This window comes from Cicer arietinum, chromosome 1, assembly GCF_000331145.2.
Source record: "Cicer arietinum cultivar CDC Frontier isolate Library 1 chromosome 1, Cicar.CDCFrontier_v2.0, whole genome shotgun sequence".
Taxonomy (NCBI): Eukaryota; Viridiplantae; Streptophyta; class Magnoliopsida; order Fabales; family Fabaceae; genus Cicer; species Cicer arietinum.
This window is the reverse complement of record NC_021160.2, coordinates 26,425,884-26,443,598: the sequence shown is the minus strand read 5'-3', so window position 1 is coordinate 26,443,598 and position 17,715 is coordinate 26,425,884. Positions and strand designations below refer to the sequence as shown.

At 33.0% G+C, this 17,715-nt stretch overlaps 1 protein-coding gene across 3 annotated transcripts; it reads left to right on the top strand.

The window, feature by feature from the left end:
- The first annotated feature begins 10,281 nt into the window (after window positions 1-10,281).
- Window positions 10,282-13,730, top strand: LOC101503162 (heptahelical transmembrane protein 2-like). 3 transcript variants are annotated; one of them, XM_004514087.4, is made up of 4 exons: window positions 10,282-10,860; window positions 10,943-11,050; window positions 11,130-11,211; window positions 12,989-13,730. In XM_004514087.4, exons 1-4 carry the CDS (start codon window positions 10,781-10,783, stop codon window positions 13,655-13,657), a joined length of 939 nt encoding a protein of 312 aa, XP_004514144.1. In that variant the 5' UTR covers window positions 10,282-10,780; the 3' UTR covers window positions 13,658-13,730. The 3 variants fall into 3 exon arrangements, with proteins under 3 accessions (XP_004514144.1, XP_027186195.1, XP_004514143.1); XM_004514086.4 differs by having other exon boundaries at window positions 10,298-10,846; XM_027330394.2 differs by lacking the exon at window positions 11,130-11,211 and having other exon boundaries at window positions 10,283-10,846.
- Window positions 13,731-17,715: the final 3,985 nt, after the last annotated feature.

Below are 17,715 nucleotides of genomic sequence, written 5' to 3'. Positions count from 1 at the left end.
AAGTTTAACTCAGGATTTATTGCATTCCTCGTCTTCAACCACTCATACATTGAAAATCTTGCAGTAATTTTGTCCAAATCATGGCAAAAGTATGTCGGGTATCCCAAAAGACATTCTATTGGGTAACCTAAAACATTTATTAAGAAATCAATCTTCTTTTGAATTAAAGTTCTCTTCAGATTTAGAATCACAGGAACTCGCTTTATCATTTCAACCACTCTGTTATAATCCAAACCAGCTTCTACCAGGCAATCGAATCTCTCTTGTAACTGATCACCTCTCCCTTTAAACACCTTCACCGCTTCTTCCATCTCCTCAGAGTTCTCAAGATACCCCAATTTCAACAAGAAAGTTGTTTTCTCCAAATAACAACGCGGGTCATCATAGTAGTCCCTTCTAGTCCCCTTCTGTTCCGGTTTTGAAGCCAATCTAATAAACTCTAGTGGATCATCCTTTATGATTTGGCATAATTCAGCTTTTCCGATTCCTAACTCCTTGCAAACAGTTTTATGACCTTTTATATGTTTGCTCAGAACATGCATGTACTTAGACAACTCTAACTTAAACCCTATAACAACTCACTTCACTTGATTGTAACAAAAACATAAATGAAAATACAAAATTAGTCACCTAATAGCAATTTAAACAAATATATACACTATTAAGTAACATGAACAGATAATGCAACAGAGATTGGTTCAGAGATTGTAAACATGAACAACAACCAAGTAACAGAGATTGGTTCAGCAGTAAACAGAGATTGAACATGAACAACAACCTAATATCCTAATTAACAGAAAACTGCAACTAACTGCCATAACAGAAAACTGCAACTAACTTTTCTAAAGCTATGAGCAACTCTAACTTAAACCCTATAACAACTCACTTCACTTGATTGTAACAAAAACAGCAAGTAATTCAATATCAGATAGCAGTGAAAAATCACAATACACGTTGCATTCATCTTCCATTAATGAAACATAGTTTGAATATGGAAGAATCAGATAGCAGCTAGTAAACGTAATAATCAAAACAACCTCAAATTCAGATTTTCTAAAAAATATATGATGGAGATCGAGATGGAACAAGAACTAACACATGCTAGAAATCAACAGTTAAACATGAACACAGTACCTAACTATCCTAATTGAACATGAACAGCAATCAAGTTAGGGTTTTCAATACAAATTGGGGCTTTTTCAGTAAGACTTGATTTCAGTAAAAATTGATTTCAGAAAATGAAAAGATATTAAAGGAAGATAACTTACCTTAAGAGATAGCGATCATCACGGCGGAGCGAAGCAGGGATGCGGAGGGTTCGGACAAGAAGAAGGAGCGAAGCGAAGCAGCTCGAACTTGGGATGCGGAGGAACGAGACGGGCTTTGGGATGTGGAGGAACGAGACGGACTTTGGGATGCGGAGGTGCTTAGGGCTCATACGATTCGGACAAGAAGAAGGGAGGGAAGAAGGGCTCTCATACGATTCAGACAAGAAGAAGGGAGATTCGGACAAGAAGAAGGGAGGGAAGAAGGCGATTCGGACAAGAAGAAGGGGTTAGGGCTCATACGATTTCTGGGTTTACCTTGTACAATTTCTGGGTATGAGAAATTTCTGGGTATTGAGAAATTTCTGGGTTCTGGAAGGCAGCCTATGTTAACACTACTAAAATTAATTTTGTTTCTGTTGGGGACCTTTTTTAAAAAATTAAACAGAATTTTTTTATAAAAAATAGACATTACCTACGGATAAGCCGTAGGAAAAATAATACGAAAATTTTTGGCAAAATTTAAGTTAGGATTGTATTTTTTTTTTTCATTACCCACGGATTTTTTAATTTTACCCACGGAATTACCGTGGTAATTAATTAAAAAAAATTATTTTATACAACAATACACACGGTTTTTCCGTGGGTAACAACTAATTTACCCACGGATTCTGATCCGTGGCTAATTTTCCGTAGGTATTCAAATGTTTTCTTGTAGTGTATTAACAAACTTTAATATGTTAAAACATAAGAAAATTGATACTTTTTCAAGAAAAAAGTTTTCGACAAAGATGAAAATTATAAAGTGGATATATTTTATTTGATTGAATTGTGTTAAGTTCTAAAAACTTGTGAAAATTGTGACTTGCGAAAATTGTAAAACTTGTGAGAAGTGAAATTTTAACTTTTTCAACTTGTCGACTATGTATGAATTGATTAAAACTCTAAAAAAAACTATATGACCTTTATAAATTTCAATTATAATATTTTAGTTAATAATTGTCGTTAATCAGTTCCCTCCAATATTTGCCATTGAAAGCAATACAAGATTGATGAGAGGAGCATATGTTGGCATAAGATACTTCATCTTGGATAGGGTAAGGACAAGAAGTGTGGGAAGAGTTGCAGACAAAGTCTTGTAAGTAGGAAAAGGTTTATGAGGTCTGTGAGATTGTCTTAGGGTAGGTACAAGCTCAAGGTTGATATTAGGTGCATGGCTAGAGGATAAGGGCTCATTGACTGCAACCATAATATATACCCAACACATACCTCTTCAGACTACAAAACTCTACAGACTACGTTAAGCATTGTACGAAACTCTACAGACTACTAAAAAACTTGAATTCATTTTATATACCCAACAATTACCTCTTCAGTTGTGAACTTGTGATCCTTGATTGGTAAATCAGCTGGGTCAGTAAAGGATATAGAGGTAAGTGAACCAAGAATCTCCAGAGGTGCATCTGACCAAATAAAATTTGCAGCTAAAGACACCTTCCTCAATGTTGTGTTTCCATCCTCATAACTGTGGGCATTAAATAGTTAAGAGCAACAAACACCATATTTTTGAATGAAAATTGTAACACCCCGATTTTTAACAGCGCGAGTGTATTCTATTTTTAAAAAACAAATTCATTAAAACAGAGAATTTCAATTGTAGCGGCCCGTATTTTTATAAAACAAACAGAAATCGAATTTCTTAAATAAAGGAAGAAATACATTTGGATAAATATTTAAGTCATAACATAACGACAAAAGTCAACAATATTTACTAGCAGCGGAATAGTTTTTGAAATAAAAATCAAAAGTATTCAAACATCAATTGAGTATACACACGCAAAAGTATTCAAACATCAAAAGTATTCAAATACACCGGAGCTATTAGGCCTATCAGACATAGCTCATACCCCTGGGGTATTCTCGGCAGACACCTGTACAAAAGCACTGCCCCAAGAATTTTAACTCCCCCACGTCACATCAAAAAGTGGTACATGGACCCATCAAAATAAAAGTCTAGCTGACAATATGAGGTATAGGTACAGTCTTCCAAATTGAAATAAATACATACACCAAAGAAAGACATCTATCTCCTATACAACCATCTAATCTGATCATGATTCAAAAAAATGATCTCCACGCGCCCCGCAATATCCTTCTAACACAGCACCAGTCAGGTATGTCTAACTATGTGTCTATCTCTAGGGTACTACCCGGTAGGACGATCCTGATTCTCATCTGATGGCAAATCCCAGATTTGCACAATAATTGTAAAGGTCACCAACCGAAATTAACAAATATCACTTAGCATTTAAATTTTAAATATACAAAATAACCTTTCATCTTAGCATACTCCTTGAAAGTGTTTTCATATGTCAAACATGCATAAACAAGTTGAAAAATGAAGTTTTTAACAAAACTACACTATCGTATTCGAATACAACATCTTTGTATTCGAATACAGTGTTGTTTTGCAAGTCAGAAGGAAAATCAACACAACTGTATTCGACTACAACATCCTTGTAGCCAAATACAGATGCAATTCAGAAGTCAGTAGCAAAAACAAGATTTTGTATTCGACTACAACCTCATTGTATTTGAATACAGCTGTAGAAAACAGCAGAATTCAGTTTCAAAACGTTTCGAAAAAGTTTCGCAATCAATCAACACTTACAACAAATCCAAAACAATCACACTTAGCAATTAAGGCACAATCACAACAACAATTGAGTATACACACGCAATCATCATAGTATATCAAACACGACTCGCGTGCCAAGCACCCTAATGCAATGCGTATATGCCAAAATGCATGATTTCGAGAATTTCCAAACCAAAACCCTCCTCGAAGGGGGCGTAAATCGTAATTGTACTGCCTATCACAAGCCTTGTACTAATTACCAAGGTACCACCCATCACAGGCCCGCACGATTTACTAAAGTGTCGATTATCACGGGGATTACACTGTTTTCTAGAGTGCAATCGCTCACAGATCAACATATTTCTAGAGTGCAATCTCTCACAGATCAGCATGACGCGATAATCCCCGCAAGGATAAGATGAATCAACAAATCACATGGCATCATCTCGTGGCTCATCACGGTCACCACTATCACCATGGTACCATCGCGGTCACCATGTACTATGAAATGCATGAGCATACTCTGACTCTTTCCACAACAATCATTAAGTAAATGCAGATATTAAAAGATTCCCCATTTTTAATACTCATTTAACACTAATGATTTTCAAATTCACACAGAGCATACTCAAACATTTATTTTTCACCACCACACATCAAATTTAATCCGCAATTCACATTAAATTCGATCAATTCAAATTCCGCAAAAACCACACCAAGCTCAATCATCAATCACCCATAATTTCCACAAAATTCAAACATCACTCATGCCAAATTAATTTTCACAAACCACACCTCAAACACATCAAGTTAAATTTCCTCACAACCACACATAAATGAATTAAATTCCTTTTCTACCAAATCACACATCCATTTCAAAAAATTCCAACTCCACAAATACACATATAGCATCCTATATACAAGGTAAAAATTTGGAAGGAGCCCTTATCTTAACAGTAGCTTAAACGAGCGATTTTGGTACCGCGATTAATTTTGATAAAAACTTCGTTCGCGTCGTCGCTTCCAAAGTTAGTTCACTAGCACGGTAGCGGGAAGATGAACAACTTTCCCTTCTATCTCTTCGCAAAATAAAGCTTAGAACTAGAAGAAATATGGAGGTTTGTGTTTGACAATTTTGAAATCACCAACACCGTTTTCCTTCGTTTTCAAATCCGAGAAGAAGAATGAAGCTGAGAAATCCTTGCTTTCTCACTCATCAAGCCTTGGGTTCCTTTTCTTGAAAAAAAAGGAAGCAAACAATGAAGGGATAAGGAAGAAGAAAGAATACTCACAAGGCAGGGAGAGGAAGAAAAGTTATGTGATTTTCCTTTCCTTTTCTTTCTTCAGTTTTCTTTCTTTTCCTTTTCTTTCTTCTGTCTGTTTTCTTTTCCTTTTCTTTCCTTTTTCCTTTCCAACACACACACACACACACACACACACACACAAATATATATATATATATATATATATATATATATATATATATATCACTTATAACCAACCAAAATCTAAATATCTAGATATTTTAGATATTTGTAAAATCATCATTTCCACATCACCTCCCATCACTTCTCAAACCATTTTGATAAAAATACCTACTCTCATCACAATTCAATTGACATATAAAATTTTCAGCAACCTGAGATATTTTTAACAAAACTGTCCGGTATTAAATTCTTCATAAAATAAATAAATTATTCTTCGACAAAAGATTTACCGTAATTAATCTAATTTATTTATCGACTAATAATGTTAATCGGGGCATCAAAAGATATTTTTGAGCATTAAACTCACAAAATATCAATAACTTGGCTAAAAAGTCTCAGAGTTCAATACTAAAATACATAAATTAGAATTTAAAACTATGGGTCTTACATTACTACCCCCTAAAATTAGTTTCGTCCTCGAAACTACGCGTCGGTAAACAACTTAGGGTGTTGTTCTCTCATCTTGCTCTCTAGTTCCCAAGTCGCATCTCCAGTAATTGGGTTCCAAATCACCTTGACCAACGAAACATCCTTGTTCCTCAACCGCTTAATCTTCCTGTCATCAATTCTTACATGTAATACTTCGAATGACAAATTATCCTTCAGTTGAATTGTGTTTGGTTCGATCACATGAGACAGATCTGCAAGGTATTTCCTTAACTGCGACACGTGAAAACGTCATGGATATTGGACAGTATCGGAAGCAATGCAATTCGATAAGCAACAGGTCCAATTCGTGCAGAAATCTGATATGGTCTAATGAATTTCAGAGTCATTTTCTTCGATTTCAAAGCTCTACCAACTCCAGTCGTAGGCGTGACTCTTAGAAATACATGGTCACCCTGTTCGAATTCTAAAAGTCTGCGACGCTTGTCCGCATAACTCTTCTGACGATCTTATGAAATCCTTATGTTCTCCTTTATCTTCTTTACCTTATCAGTAGTCTGTTGTACCATCTCTGGTCCTATAATCATACTTTCATCGTCCTTATACCAACACAAAAGCGTTTGCCACTTGCGCCCATATAAAGTCTCATATGGTGCCATTCTAATACTTGCGTTGAAACTATTGTTGCAGGTAAACTCAACCAATAAAAGTACATCATCCCAACTTCCCATATCATCTAATACACATGCTCTCAAAAGATCTTCCAAGGACTGATTTGTCCTCTCACTTTGTCCGTCCGTTTGTGGATGGTAAGCTGAACTCAATCTTAGTTTCGTTCTCAACGCTTCATGCCATGCTCCCCAAAAGTGCGATGTGAACTTTGGGTCACGGTTTGATATGATACTCGACGGTACTCTATGTAATATCACAATCTCAACAATGTAGATCTCAGTTAGCTTATCTACCTTATAGGTGGTCTTGACTGGTAAAAAAATGTGCGGATTTAGTTAATCGATCCGCTATCACCCATATAGAATCATTCTTTCTCCTTGTTTTCGGCAATTCAGTTATAAAATCCATGGAAATGTTGTCCCACTTCCATTCAGGTATATCTAAAGGTTGCAACATTCCAGCAGGTCGCTGATGTTCCACCTTCGCTTTCTGACAAGTTAAACAAGTTGATACATACTCCGCTACATGTCTCTTCATTCCTGGCCACCAATAGTTCTGCCTCAAATCCTAATACATCTTTGTTGCTCCAGGATGAATACTCAATTTACTCTTATGAGCCTCTTCTAAAATTGTTTTCCTCAACTCTGCAATTTCTGGTACACAAATCCTACCATTACATCTCAAAATATTATCTGGTCCAATCTTAAACTCAGTTGTCTTCCCTTGCACTATTAAGTTCCTCTTCTCTCGAATTAAGACGTCATCTTGAGAATTCACAATGCCTTCAAGTAGTCCACTCGAAATCTTAATCATTTCGTATTTCAAAATTTCTGGTGCAAACTCTACGTTCGAGTGTAGGTCTCTCAAAGCTTCCCACAACTCCTGTTGTCTAGCCATCACTGTTGAAGACACCAATACACTTCTTCTACTTAATGCATCAGCCACTACATTGGCCTTTCTAGGGTGGTACTGCAGTGTGAAATCAAAATTCTTGAGAGTCTCCGTCCATCGTCTCCGACGCATGTTCAATTCCTATTGATCAAACAAATATTTCAAACTTTTATGGTCATTGAACACTGTGAACGTGCATCCATATAAATAGTGCATCATTTTCTTTCCTTTTTCCTTTCCAACACACACACACATATATATATATATATCACTTATAACCAACCAATATCTAAATATCTAGATATTTTAGATATTTGTAAAATCATCATTTCTAGATCACCTCCCATCACTTCTCAAACCATTTTGATAAAAATACATATTCTCGTCGTAACTTAATTGACAGATAAAATTTTCAGCAACCCGAGATATTTTTAACAAAACTGTCCGGTATTAAATTCTTCGTAACATAAATAAATTATTCTTCGACAAAATATTTACCGTAACTAATCTAATTTATTTATCAACGAATAATGTTAATCGGGACATCAAAAGATATTTTTGGGCATTAAACTCACAAAATATTAGCCAAGTTCAATACCAAAATACATAAATTAGAATTTCAAACTATGAGTCTTACAAAAATAATAAATTTTTGTGGTTGAAGGGATAATCAATCAACTTAAGTAGTTGAACAACCGGGTTTTTCCTATTCTAATTGATTGCAGGCTCACAGGATATCTTCACCATTCTTCATAATTAACTTATGCAAAATTGCATGATGAGCTAAAAGATACAAATTAAGACCATTCATTTAGTCAAACTGAATTACATAACCATTTGAGAAAACATGATTAAACCAATAATAAAACAAATTAAACACCAAAAAACAGTGGTTAGGTAGTTACCTATCATGATGCCTATTTTGCTTATTGTCCCTAAGCACATCCACAACCTACATTAACGATTCAACGACCATCATTAGACTACAGATCACAGTTCGCTGCAACCATCATTTCAGAGAACAACAAAAGTCACGACTTAGCTAATAAAAACAATAGATGACACACTACAACAAAATCAAGGGAATAAACTATTGTGTACATTGCCGATAGAAGTTTTGGTGCTGCCAGTGCAGAGAATAAACCATTTGGGTTGTCTACAAATTCACGCTTCCTTTCCTTTTGCAAGTTGAGCTCCTACCTTGAATTCATATGGCTTTCAAGAGCATAAAACATGCATTCTATTCATCAACATTCAGCGCGATCAAGTAAAGCTTAAAACAACCATCATTCTTTCTTTCTTTCTTTCTTTTCAAGCAAGAGATCACTAAAGTATATAAGAAATAAGACTTTGGACACAAAACTCAACTTTATTTAACTAATCTATTATATGATAAGCTAATAATTAATAATGGTTTTAACAAACTAATAACTAGTCACACACATTCCTCCTCCTCCTCTTCTTTAAGTCTCGACTATATTTATTTTTGGTAGGCCTCTTTGACCGAGGACCATTTTTTTGTAAAATATGTCGAGTCTAATTTAATTTGCAGCTATTTTGGAGTCTAGAAGTTTTTCTTTGGGAAGTGTATTAAACAATTAGATTATTGTTTTTTGAATTGTGACTGAATTGAAAGTTAAATAGGAATTTTATAAATTTGGGAATGTTGAAGTTATAGGGGATACTCTGTCGAAATTTTGAGAAAAAGTATATATATATATTTTGAAATGGTTAGAGAACGATTTAGTTGTTTAATTAGTTGTTAGGCTTGCCAGGCTAGGAGTATAGCTTGTGCGCCGGTCACGACATTTAATTTTCGGGTCGTGACAACATAGTTAGGAGTTAGGGTATCCAAGGAAAAAAAAGAATCAGTATCCAAGCAAAAAAAATCAATATCACACCTCACAACAGAGTTAGGAATTAAACTAACAAAGTTAGGGATTTTCAAGCTTTTACCTGTGAAATGAGATGTTAGGGATTTCAATGAGTTGTACAAGAACAAAACGAGATAATGAGTTAGGGTTTGCAAATAAGTTAATAAACGTTCATTTACACAACAAATAATCATGAAAATAGAACAAATTAGAGAGAACAAACGAGATAACGATAATGAACAAGATCAAATGAAAGAGAGATAGAGATAGAGAGAGAGAGAGAGAGAGCGCGAACGACAGAAGAACGAGAGAGAGAATGAGAGAACCTGTGAATAAGACTTTGAAGTGGTGGCCAACGGCGACCGGAGAGCTCGGGGGAGGCAATATCGTTGATTGAATGCGCGCTGAAGGGTTTTGCGAGTTTCCTTTTGCTCGGCGGCGACAATATGGTGGAAGAAGGGTTTTTGTTTCTTTGCTTTTGTTTCCTTACTCTTAGTTTCCCTATTCTTAGTTTCCTTTTGTTTAGTAAGTAAAAATAATAAAGTTTTTTTTTTTTTATAAAAAAGTAATAAATAAAATTTTACTTTCACTTTACCTACGGATAATTCGTAGAGAACTTAACATTATTCTCTTTAGTTACATATGGAGAATCAATGGTAAAAAAAATACGAATAAATTTTGACAACTTTAAGTTGAGTTTCATTTTTTTAACTTTACCCACAGATTTTTTTTAATTTTACCTACGAACTAACCGTGGAATCCAATTAAAATAAATTAATTTATTCAATAACAAATTTACTCACGATTTTTCTGTAGATATTAAATAATTTACCCACAAATTAATATCCATGAATAATTTTCTGTAGGTATACGAATCTTTTCTTGTAGTGATTTTTTTGGATCATGTACAATCACATTGCACACATATTTAAATGAATCATTCCAAGGATGTGATTAATTGAGAGGATAAGATATCCTTGTATATAAATTAAATCATTTAAGATAACATTAGAATAAGTATGAGGAGCGATTACGGGCATCATGCTTTTGAGTCTCATTCTTCACCTTCCCCGGTATAAAATGCACCTCCTCGTTCCTGAATAATATAAAGGCAAAACAAAAATGATTGGCTTTCAAGTTTCGACAAAAACATTTAAATCAATATTTTACTACTTAAAACGCAATCAACGCGTGCCACGAGACCAATCACCACAATCAATTTTATATTTTCCAATTTCCAATAAAAAATATTAACGGATAAAAAATTGTTCACATCTCACCCGAGATTGTTCTCTTTTGGGTATATAAATAAATAGGTAAAGGTGAGTAACGAAATGAAGGAACAAAGATAAAGGTGCGAGGGGATAGATAAATATTTAAGAGCCGTCGATTTTGTCGCCGGAAAACAAAAGAGAAAAGATTTTCCGGCGAGCTTGTTAAGATGAAAGGTCATCGGCAGAGAGGTCACAACCGGAGGAGAACGACGTCTTCACGATTGGTGAAGTTCGAGGACTTGCCGGAATATCTGAAAGACAACGAGTTCATATTGGATAATTACCGGTCGGAATGGTCGGTGAAGGATGCTATGCTGAGCGTTTTCGCGTTGCACAACGAAACGCTAAATGTTTGGACGTGAGAGTTGCTATGTTTGTTTCTGGGGCCTTGACTATTTTAAAATATATACTGTTATTTCAATGTTTGATTTCATTATTAAATGCTTGGATACAGGCATTTGGGAGGGTTTTTTATTTTTGCGGCGATGGCGGTGATGAGCTTGCCGGCGGGGGTAACCACGATGGAACTCGGAGGAGGCGGTTTTCTTTCAAATATTTACAGGTATTAAAATTGTTGTTCGTGTTTGATTGTGTTTGATATTGAAAGATTTGGGGTTTCATTTTGTGGTTTGTCGGAGCAGAGTAGGGGCGATGGGGTTGTTGAGGACGCGAATTCAGATCAACGGTTCTGCGTCTCAAAACACACGGGTTCAAGTCTTTCAAGTATGTTGTTTTTACTTTTATTTTGATTCCTTTAATCTAAGAGTCAAGGATATTTTCGTCATTTAAAAAATACGCAAAGTTAATTTCTCACTCAGAATTATGTGAGACAAATTATTAAAATAACCATTTTATCTCTAACAACAACAAAAACTTAATTTACCAATTTTTTTCTTAATCTGTTTTTTTTTAATTCTTTAAATGTGATTTGATTATGCGACAGAAATAGCTGGTGTTATGGTCATCTGGCATCACCCGCTCCTTATGGTAGTCAGAAATCCGTTCAAAATATGTTTTAGTATATTTAGAGTTTTTATTTTCATGCTTTCTAATTTTATATTTCTATAGTTTTTATTTTTATCTTTCGTTTTCACTAGTAGTCAGGAGTCTATTTAGTTTCCTTTATTCTTTTATTAATTTCTTTTTTATTTGGTTTCCAAATACGAAACTAAATTATCCTCTTATGTTTATGTTAAAAACTATATACAAAATTCACTTATTCTTTAATTGTCAGTGATAAATTGTGGTTCAAAGACTAAATTATCTAAGTTTATTTATGTCACAAACTAAAAATAATTTTTTTTATTAAGGACTAATATGTGTTGTGTATTTTTTGTGAGGGATGTCTCTCTACTTTTAAATTAATATTAAAGTTTAATTATTCTCCATATCCCTAGAATTTTTAAATAGGTTCCTTAATAAGAAAAAATTATAATCAAGTCTTAGAATTAACATATCTTTTGTAACTATGTTCTTCTTTATATCGTTGTTAGTCCATTAACATATTTTTTATAATGTTGGTTATAATATTTTTTAGTTTAGGAACCTATTTATAAATTCCCAAATAATTTAGGAATCAAAATATGTGTTCGTGAAATAACATGACAAGTTAATCCATCTCTATTTTATTTTTGTTGTTGCATTTGCCCCTGTTTGGATTAACCAATTCATATAAAATTTGTATAAATTGTTTAAAATCCTTATTTTATCTTTTTTACTTTTTTATGAGCTTTTAACAATATAATTGGCTTCTTGACGTGTAGTTTACATAATATGAACTTGAATAATTTTAAATTTTTCATGATATTTGTACATTTGAATTGATAATTCAAAACGAATTATCCAATCTGTACTATAAATTTCAATGTTATATATTATGTTAATCATTTATCTAACAATGTTTAATATACGATATTATTTTTATGATTCTATCGATGAGTATTAATTGAAATTATAAACAAATACACAACCTACCCTTAAAACAATATAATAATTCAAGAAGCTTGTTTTTAGTCATACTTATACATATCTACTTACACTATAATGTTGTGAGTGAAACTTAATTGAATTCTTTAAGTTTTATTTCAATTTCGAACTTGTGTATAAGAAAAGTATGGTTGGGAAAAGCATCAATATTTTAATATCCAACCATATTTCAAAGAAGCTCACCTCCATTAAATTACACATGTGAGAAATAAAATAAAATAAAATAAAATAAAATAAAATAAAATAAAATAAAATAATTAATTTATTCATTTGTCTCCTTTGTAGTACATAAATAATAATGAATTTTAACTTTCGAAAGGTCAATGGCAATATAGCTGAATTATTAATGAAGACAAATAAAAATAATTTAAAATTTGAAATTAGTACTACAAAGTACTAAGAAAAGTAACAAATATGCTCGGAGTCCAATTTTAAGCATATCTCTTGACGAACTCTAAAATTAGGTAACTAATGAAATTGACTTTTACTGCAATAAATATTTGTTTTGTTTCAGGATTTTCATTTGAAACAAATTTTGGAAGTATCGATCTTTGACGGGGTGAGAGAATATGGAATTCCAAGATGGCCATGGTTCATTTTCTTAGGTGGAGGAATGTGTTGCTTAGCTTGTAGTTCTGTTTCCCATCTTTTGGCTTGCCACTCCAAACGCTTTAACCTGTTTTTTTGGCGTCTAGATTATGCTGGAATATCAATTATGATAGTATGCTCCTTCTATGCTCCAATTTACTATGTATTTTTCTGCAATCCTTACGCAAAGTTAATCTATTTGACATCAATATCAGTTTTTGGAGTAGCGGCAATAATTACCCTTCTTGCCCCATCATTTTCAATACCTCATTTTCGAAGATTTCGAGCATCTTTATTCCTTTCAATGGGGTTTTCAGGTGTTGTTCCAGCAGTCCATGCTCTTGTAAGCAATTGGGGTCACACGCATATTCTAGTTGCAATTGGGTATGAGTTCTTAATGGCCATTCTATATGCCACAGGTGCTATGTTTTATGTCACTAGAATACCAGAGCGATGGAAGCCTGGAGCATTTGATATTGCTGGACACAGCCATCAAATTTTTCATGTTTTTGTTGTTCTTGGGGCGCTTGCACATGCCATTGCTACACTTGTCATAATGGATTTTCGAAGGGGATCACCCACATGTGCATTTTAGTTACGTGTATTGCATTACCTTATCATTGTCACATCATTCTCTCAAATAATGTTTTAACTAATTTAATTAGCAACCCAAGTCCTACCAATGGATATATTTACTATTACAATTCAGTGATATTAGAAACAAGTTAATGAAATAGTGCTAGCTATTTTAGCTTTTTAATGATTTAGAGTATTTCTATATTGCATTTTTTTTTTGGGTTCAGAAAAGCATATAATTTAGGGGATTTCTTGAAAATCCTGAACTTTAATTTAATTATGATGAATAACAATGTTATGAATTTTAATTATAATTTAAATTTGAAAGAGAAGAAATTATTTAATTATCATATATAAGACATTATTTTTAGACAACATATTATTTTTAGACAACATATAACCGTTATAGTATAACATTACAAATAAAACTCAAATTTTAACACAAAAAATATAGCTGATCAAAACAGTTTAAGATAGTTTACAAATTAATGACTTACAGAGTTTTTAAGGATCATGTGACATTCTTAAAAAAAAAAAAAAAAATTGGCCATAAACTTGAACTCCCTCAATCGTTAAGACTTTGACATTCAATTATTAGTAATTCTACTATGAAAATTCGTCAATCAAATCAATCCATTGAATCGCATTTTGTTATTTTTTAAAGAGTTTTTCTTTATCACCAAGAAAAGCTTTAACATTCTTTAACATGTTTGCTCAGTTGTATCAATTTCACTATCATTGTAATCTCTCCATCATTTTCTTGGCTTTATTTCATCTACTATGTCATCGTTGGGTACTTCAACCACTGGATTAAAACGAGTTCACTGGCTAAGGTCGATATCCTATTCTTCTAGTTTAGGAAAACAATTTTTGTTATTGGCAAATGGTTCTTACTCTGTACGAGAACTCACAATTCTTGCATATAACATATATAGCGTGTGAATAATTGTGCTAAATTATAAGTGTGTGATTGCATGATTTATAAGTAGGACTATATCTGTTGATTTTTGGATTAATGTGTTATTCGATGTTGAGGACAATTAGATTGTGTGTTTAATACTTGTAATTTGTATGAATTGTGTACGGTTTGATATTAGTCTTATTGTTATGTGATATGACAACAACAAAAATAAAATACTGCTAAGACAAGCGCAACAAAGCATGCATTTCAATATAAGATATATCATCTAGTGATTGGACGAAGGCAAAAGAAACCAAGACCTCACTTATGCTCTACAGTCTAAGTCGAGTGACACATAACTTCATTATTGCAAACTTCAGTTGACTTTGGGATGTGATCAACGTTGTGTCTAAGTTGCTTCTAGAAACACAAGCAATGCCTTGGTTTAGTTACCTCTGATGAAGTCAACAAGCGACTATTCGTCTGCCTCTGATAATCATGACAAGCAAGCAACTACATCTGCCTCTAATGAATTCAACAAACGTCTGTTCGTCTGCCTATGTCTCTAACAATCACATCAAGTGTCTAACTCGAAGTTATTATGTATCATCTGAAAAAGTCAACGATTTGAAAAGGTCAACACTCCAAAGAAGACAAAGCAATTGCACATCCTTTGATGAACATCCTAAATCTGCCACTTGTCTGAAAGTCTTTAAGATTGTATTTGATCATAGTATCCTCTGATTCCATGTCCTCAATACCAAGATACGCATAATCATTCATAGAGACGTATATGGATACTTATGAAAGACTGCTCTACCTTAAATGGTGATTGAAGATTTCCAACGTTAACATTCTCAATAGAAACTATATCTCTGTATTTAAGAAGAACTTGCTCAGTCCATTAAGAGAGAGAGTGTGAGAGAGAAAATGAAAAAGTAGGAAACGTGTTAAGAAAAAAATCTGAAAAAGCCAAGAACACATCAAAATAAAAGAATGAGTGAATTATCCTCTCATGAGAGTTATTATAGTTCATGTAAATCATTCAAAGTGTTCTCACACACACTTGTACTTATATAGGACTTAATATGTAACCTTCTCTCAATGAAAGTTAGAATCCTAAAAATAAACTTTGTGTCAAATCAGATACAAACTAGAACTAATATAAATCAGCCTAACAATAGAAAAAACTCTCTCATCCTTAAGAGGTACCTGAAAAAGTACAACGACTCTCATGAACCTCAACGGTCGGATGCTAGAAAGTTGAAGAAGGTTATGAGGACGACAACCTGAAAAGGCTAGAGAAAAATTAATCAAAGCCTAAAGAGGTAGAGTAAAGAATACTTGAGTGTTATTTATGAACTAGTATAAAATGTTTGTGTTGAACTAGAAATATCAATCACAAAGAAGGGGGGTTTGAATTATGATTCCCTTTTTATAATATTATTATGCTTTTAATTTAAACTAACTCAAGATCAATCTTGGTTACTCATAAAAAAAATCCTGAACGTTCTTGGTCAGTTAAAAATAAATGAAACATATATAATCTACGTGATTAGTAATAGGGAGTGGGAAATAATAAAGTATAGGAATAAGAGAATCACACAATGATGTATCCTAGTTCACCTAAGGTGGAATACGTCAAATCCTTAAAATTTGTGAGTTTTTATGCTAATGTGCTTCACACAAAAACGTTCTTGCTTTCACACAATCTTTCTTGATTAGTGACAATATTCACTTTTCAACCTTGAAAAGATTTTTAAAATTACCTTTTAGCCCAAAAAGGATTTTTACACAAATACCTTTTAATTACATAAAATATTTTTACAATACATTCAAACTATTTTTAAGAAATAGACTTGAGTTTCAAATGGAATTATGAAAGAAGGTCGTGGGATCAGAATCTACTCAACACTTCTTTGAGATTGATTATTAGCAATAAATTAATGAAAAGATAACTGAATCTAGTGTAAGAGAACTGGTGTTTTTGCTTGATTTAAGAGTTTTGATTTATCGAGTATGATTGTTTTAGTGATGAATTGATTGCATTGAAACTCTTGCTAATATCTTCACCTTGATGTTCTTTTTATAGACAAGATGGAGTTAGTGATACCTCATTATATCCATTATAGATCCTTAAGAGAGACAACTGTTCAGAGTGATAAATAATAAACATGTGTTCTATTTTACTCCGAACGTTCTTCCATTGCAACCATAACGTTCTTGGTTTTGTGCTTGCACGCATGTTGGACTTTCTGCAAAAGGTGCAACGCTAATGCCCTTTTCATTCTTATTGTTTTAGTTGTACTTGTTCATAGCGCATCAATATAGAGATTGATCTGGTTATTGTTCTTGATTTCGTTTTGCTTCTTTGGACCTTTAGCTAAACTTTTGGGCTTGATCATTGTTTTGAGTTGCCTTGATATTTATTTTACTCTAAGATCTGTACTTTGAGAAATGATTCGTTTTAGTTTTGTCTTTTAAAATGAATTATCTAGAATGATATTCTTGATCGATGAGAATGATATTGCTATAAACAGTAATGCTCTTGATTGTTGAATAGATGTACTTGATTATCTATCTTCAAATAATACACTAAAAAACACAAGTTAAATAGCAACACACTAAGAATCATGATTAGAGATTAATTAAGTTGTTTGTTTATCTTCAAAACACTTGATTTGAGATTGTACCTCAACATGTGTCTCCTTTATCCTCTTCTAATTCTCGTATTTTAGTTCTTTATGATTCAACATTACTTTTTCTAAACCTGCCTTTAAAAGTTAGTTAAATATTTTGATAAATAACAATATTTGCAAGGAAGTTGTAGTAGATTAAAAGGCAAACATAATTCAACCCTCTTTCTTCTGTTTTCTTGCATCTTAAATACTATTGAGTTAAAATACTTGAGAATTTTATAAGCTTTTGTATTTTTGTTAAGTTCAATAAGAGGTCTCTTCCTTTAGCCGTTTAGCTATTTAATTGTTATCCCATTAGATAATTAACTCTAATTTTGAAAATCCTAGATGATAATGAAAGTAGTTCACATCTCATCCTTTTTTTTCGTGTTAAAATCTCTTGAATGCTAAAGGTATGTCGTTATTGATACATTAAACTATTATGCTATAATGTGTATCTATCATTGTTAAATTCTAATAATTGGTATTAGAACCAAA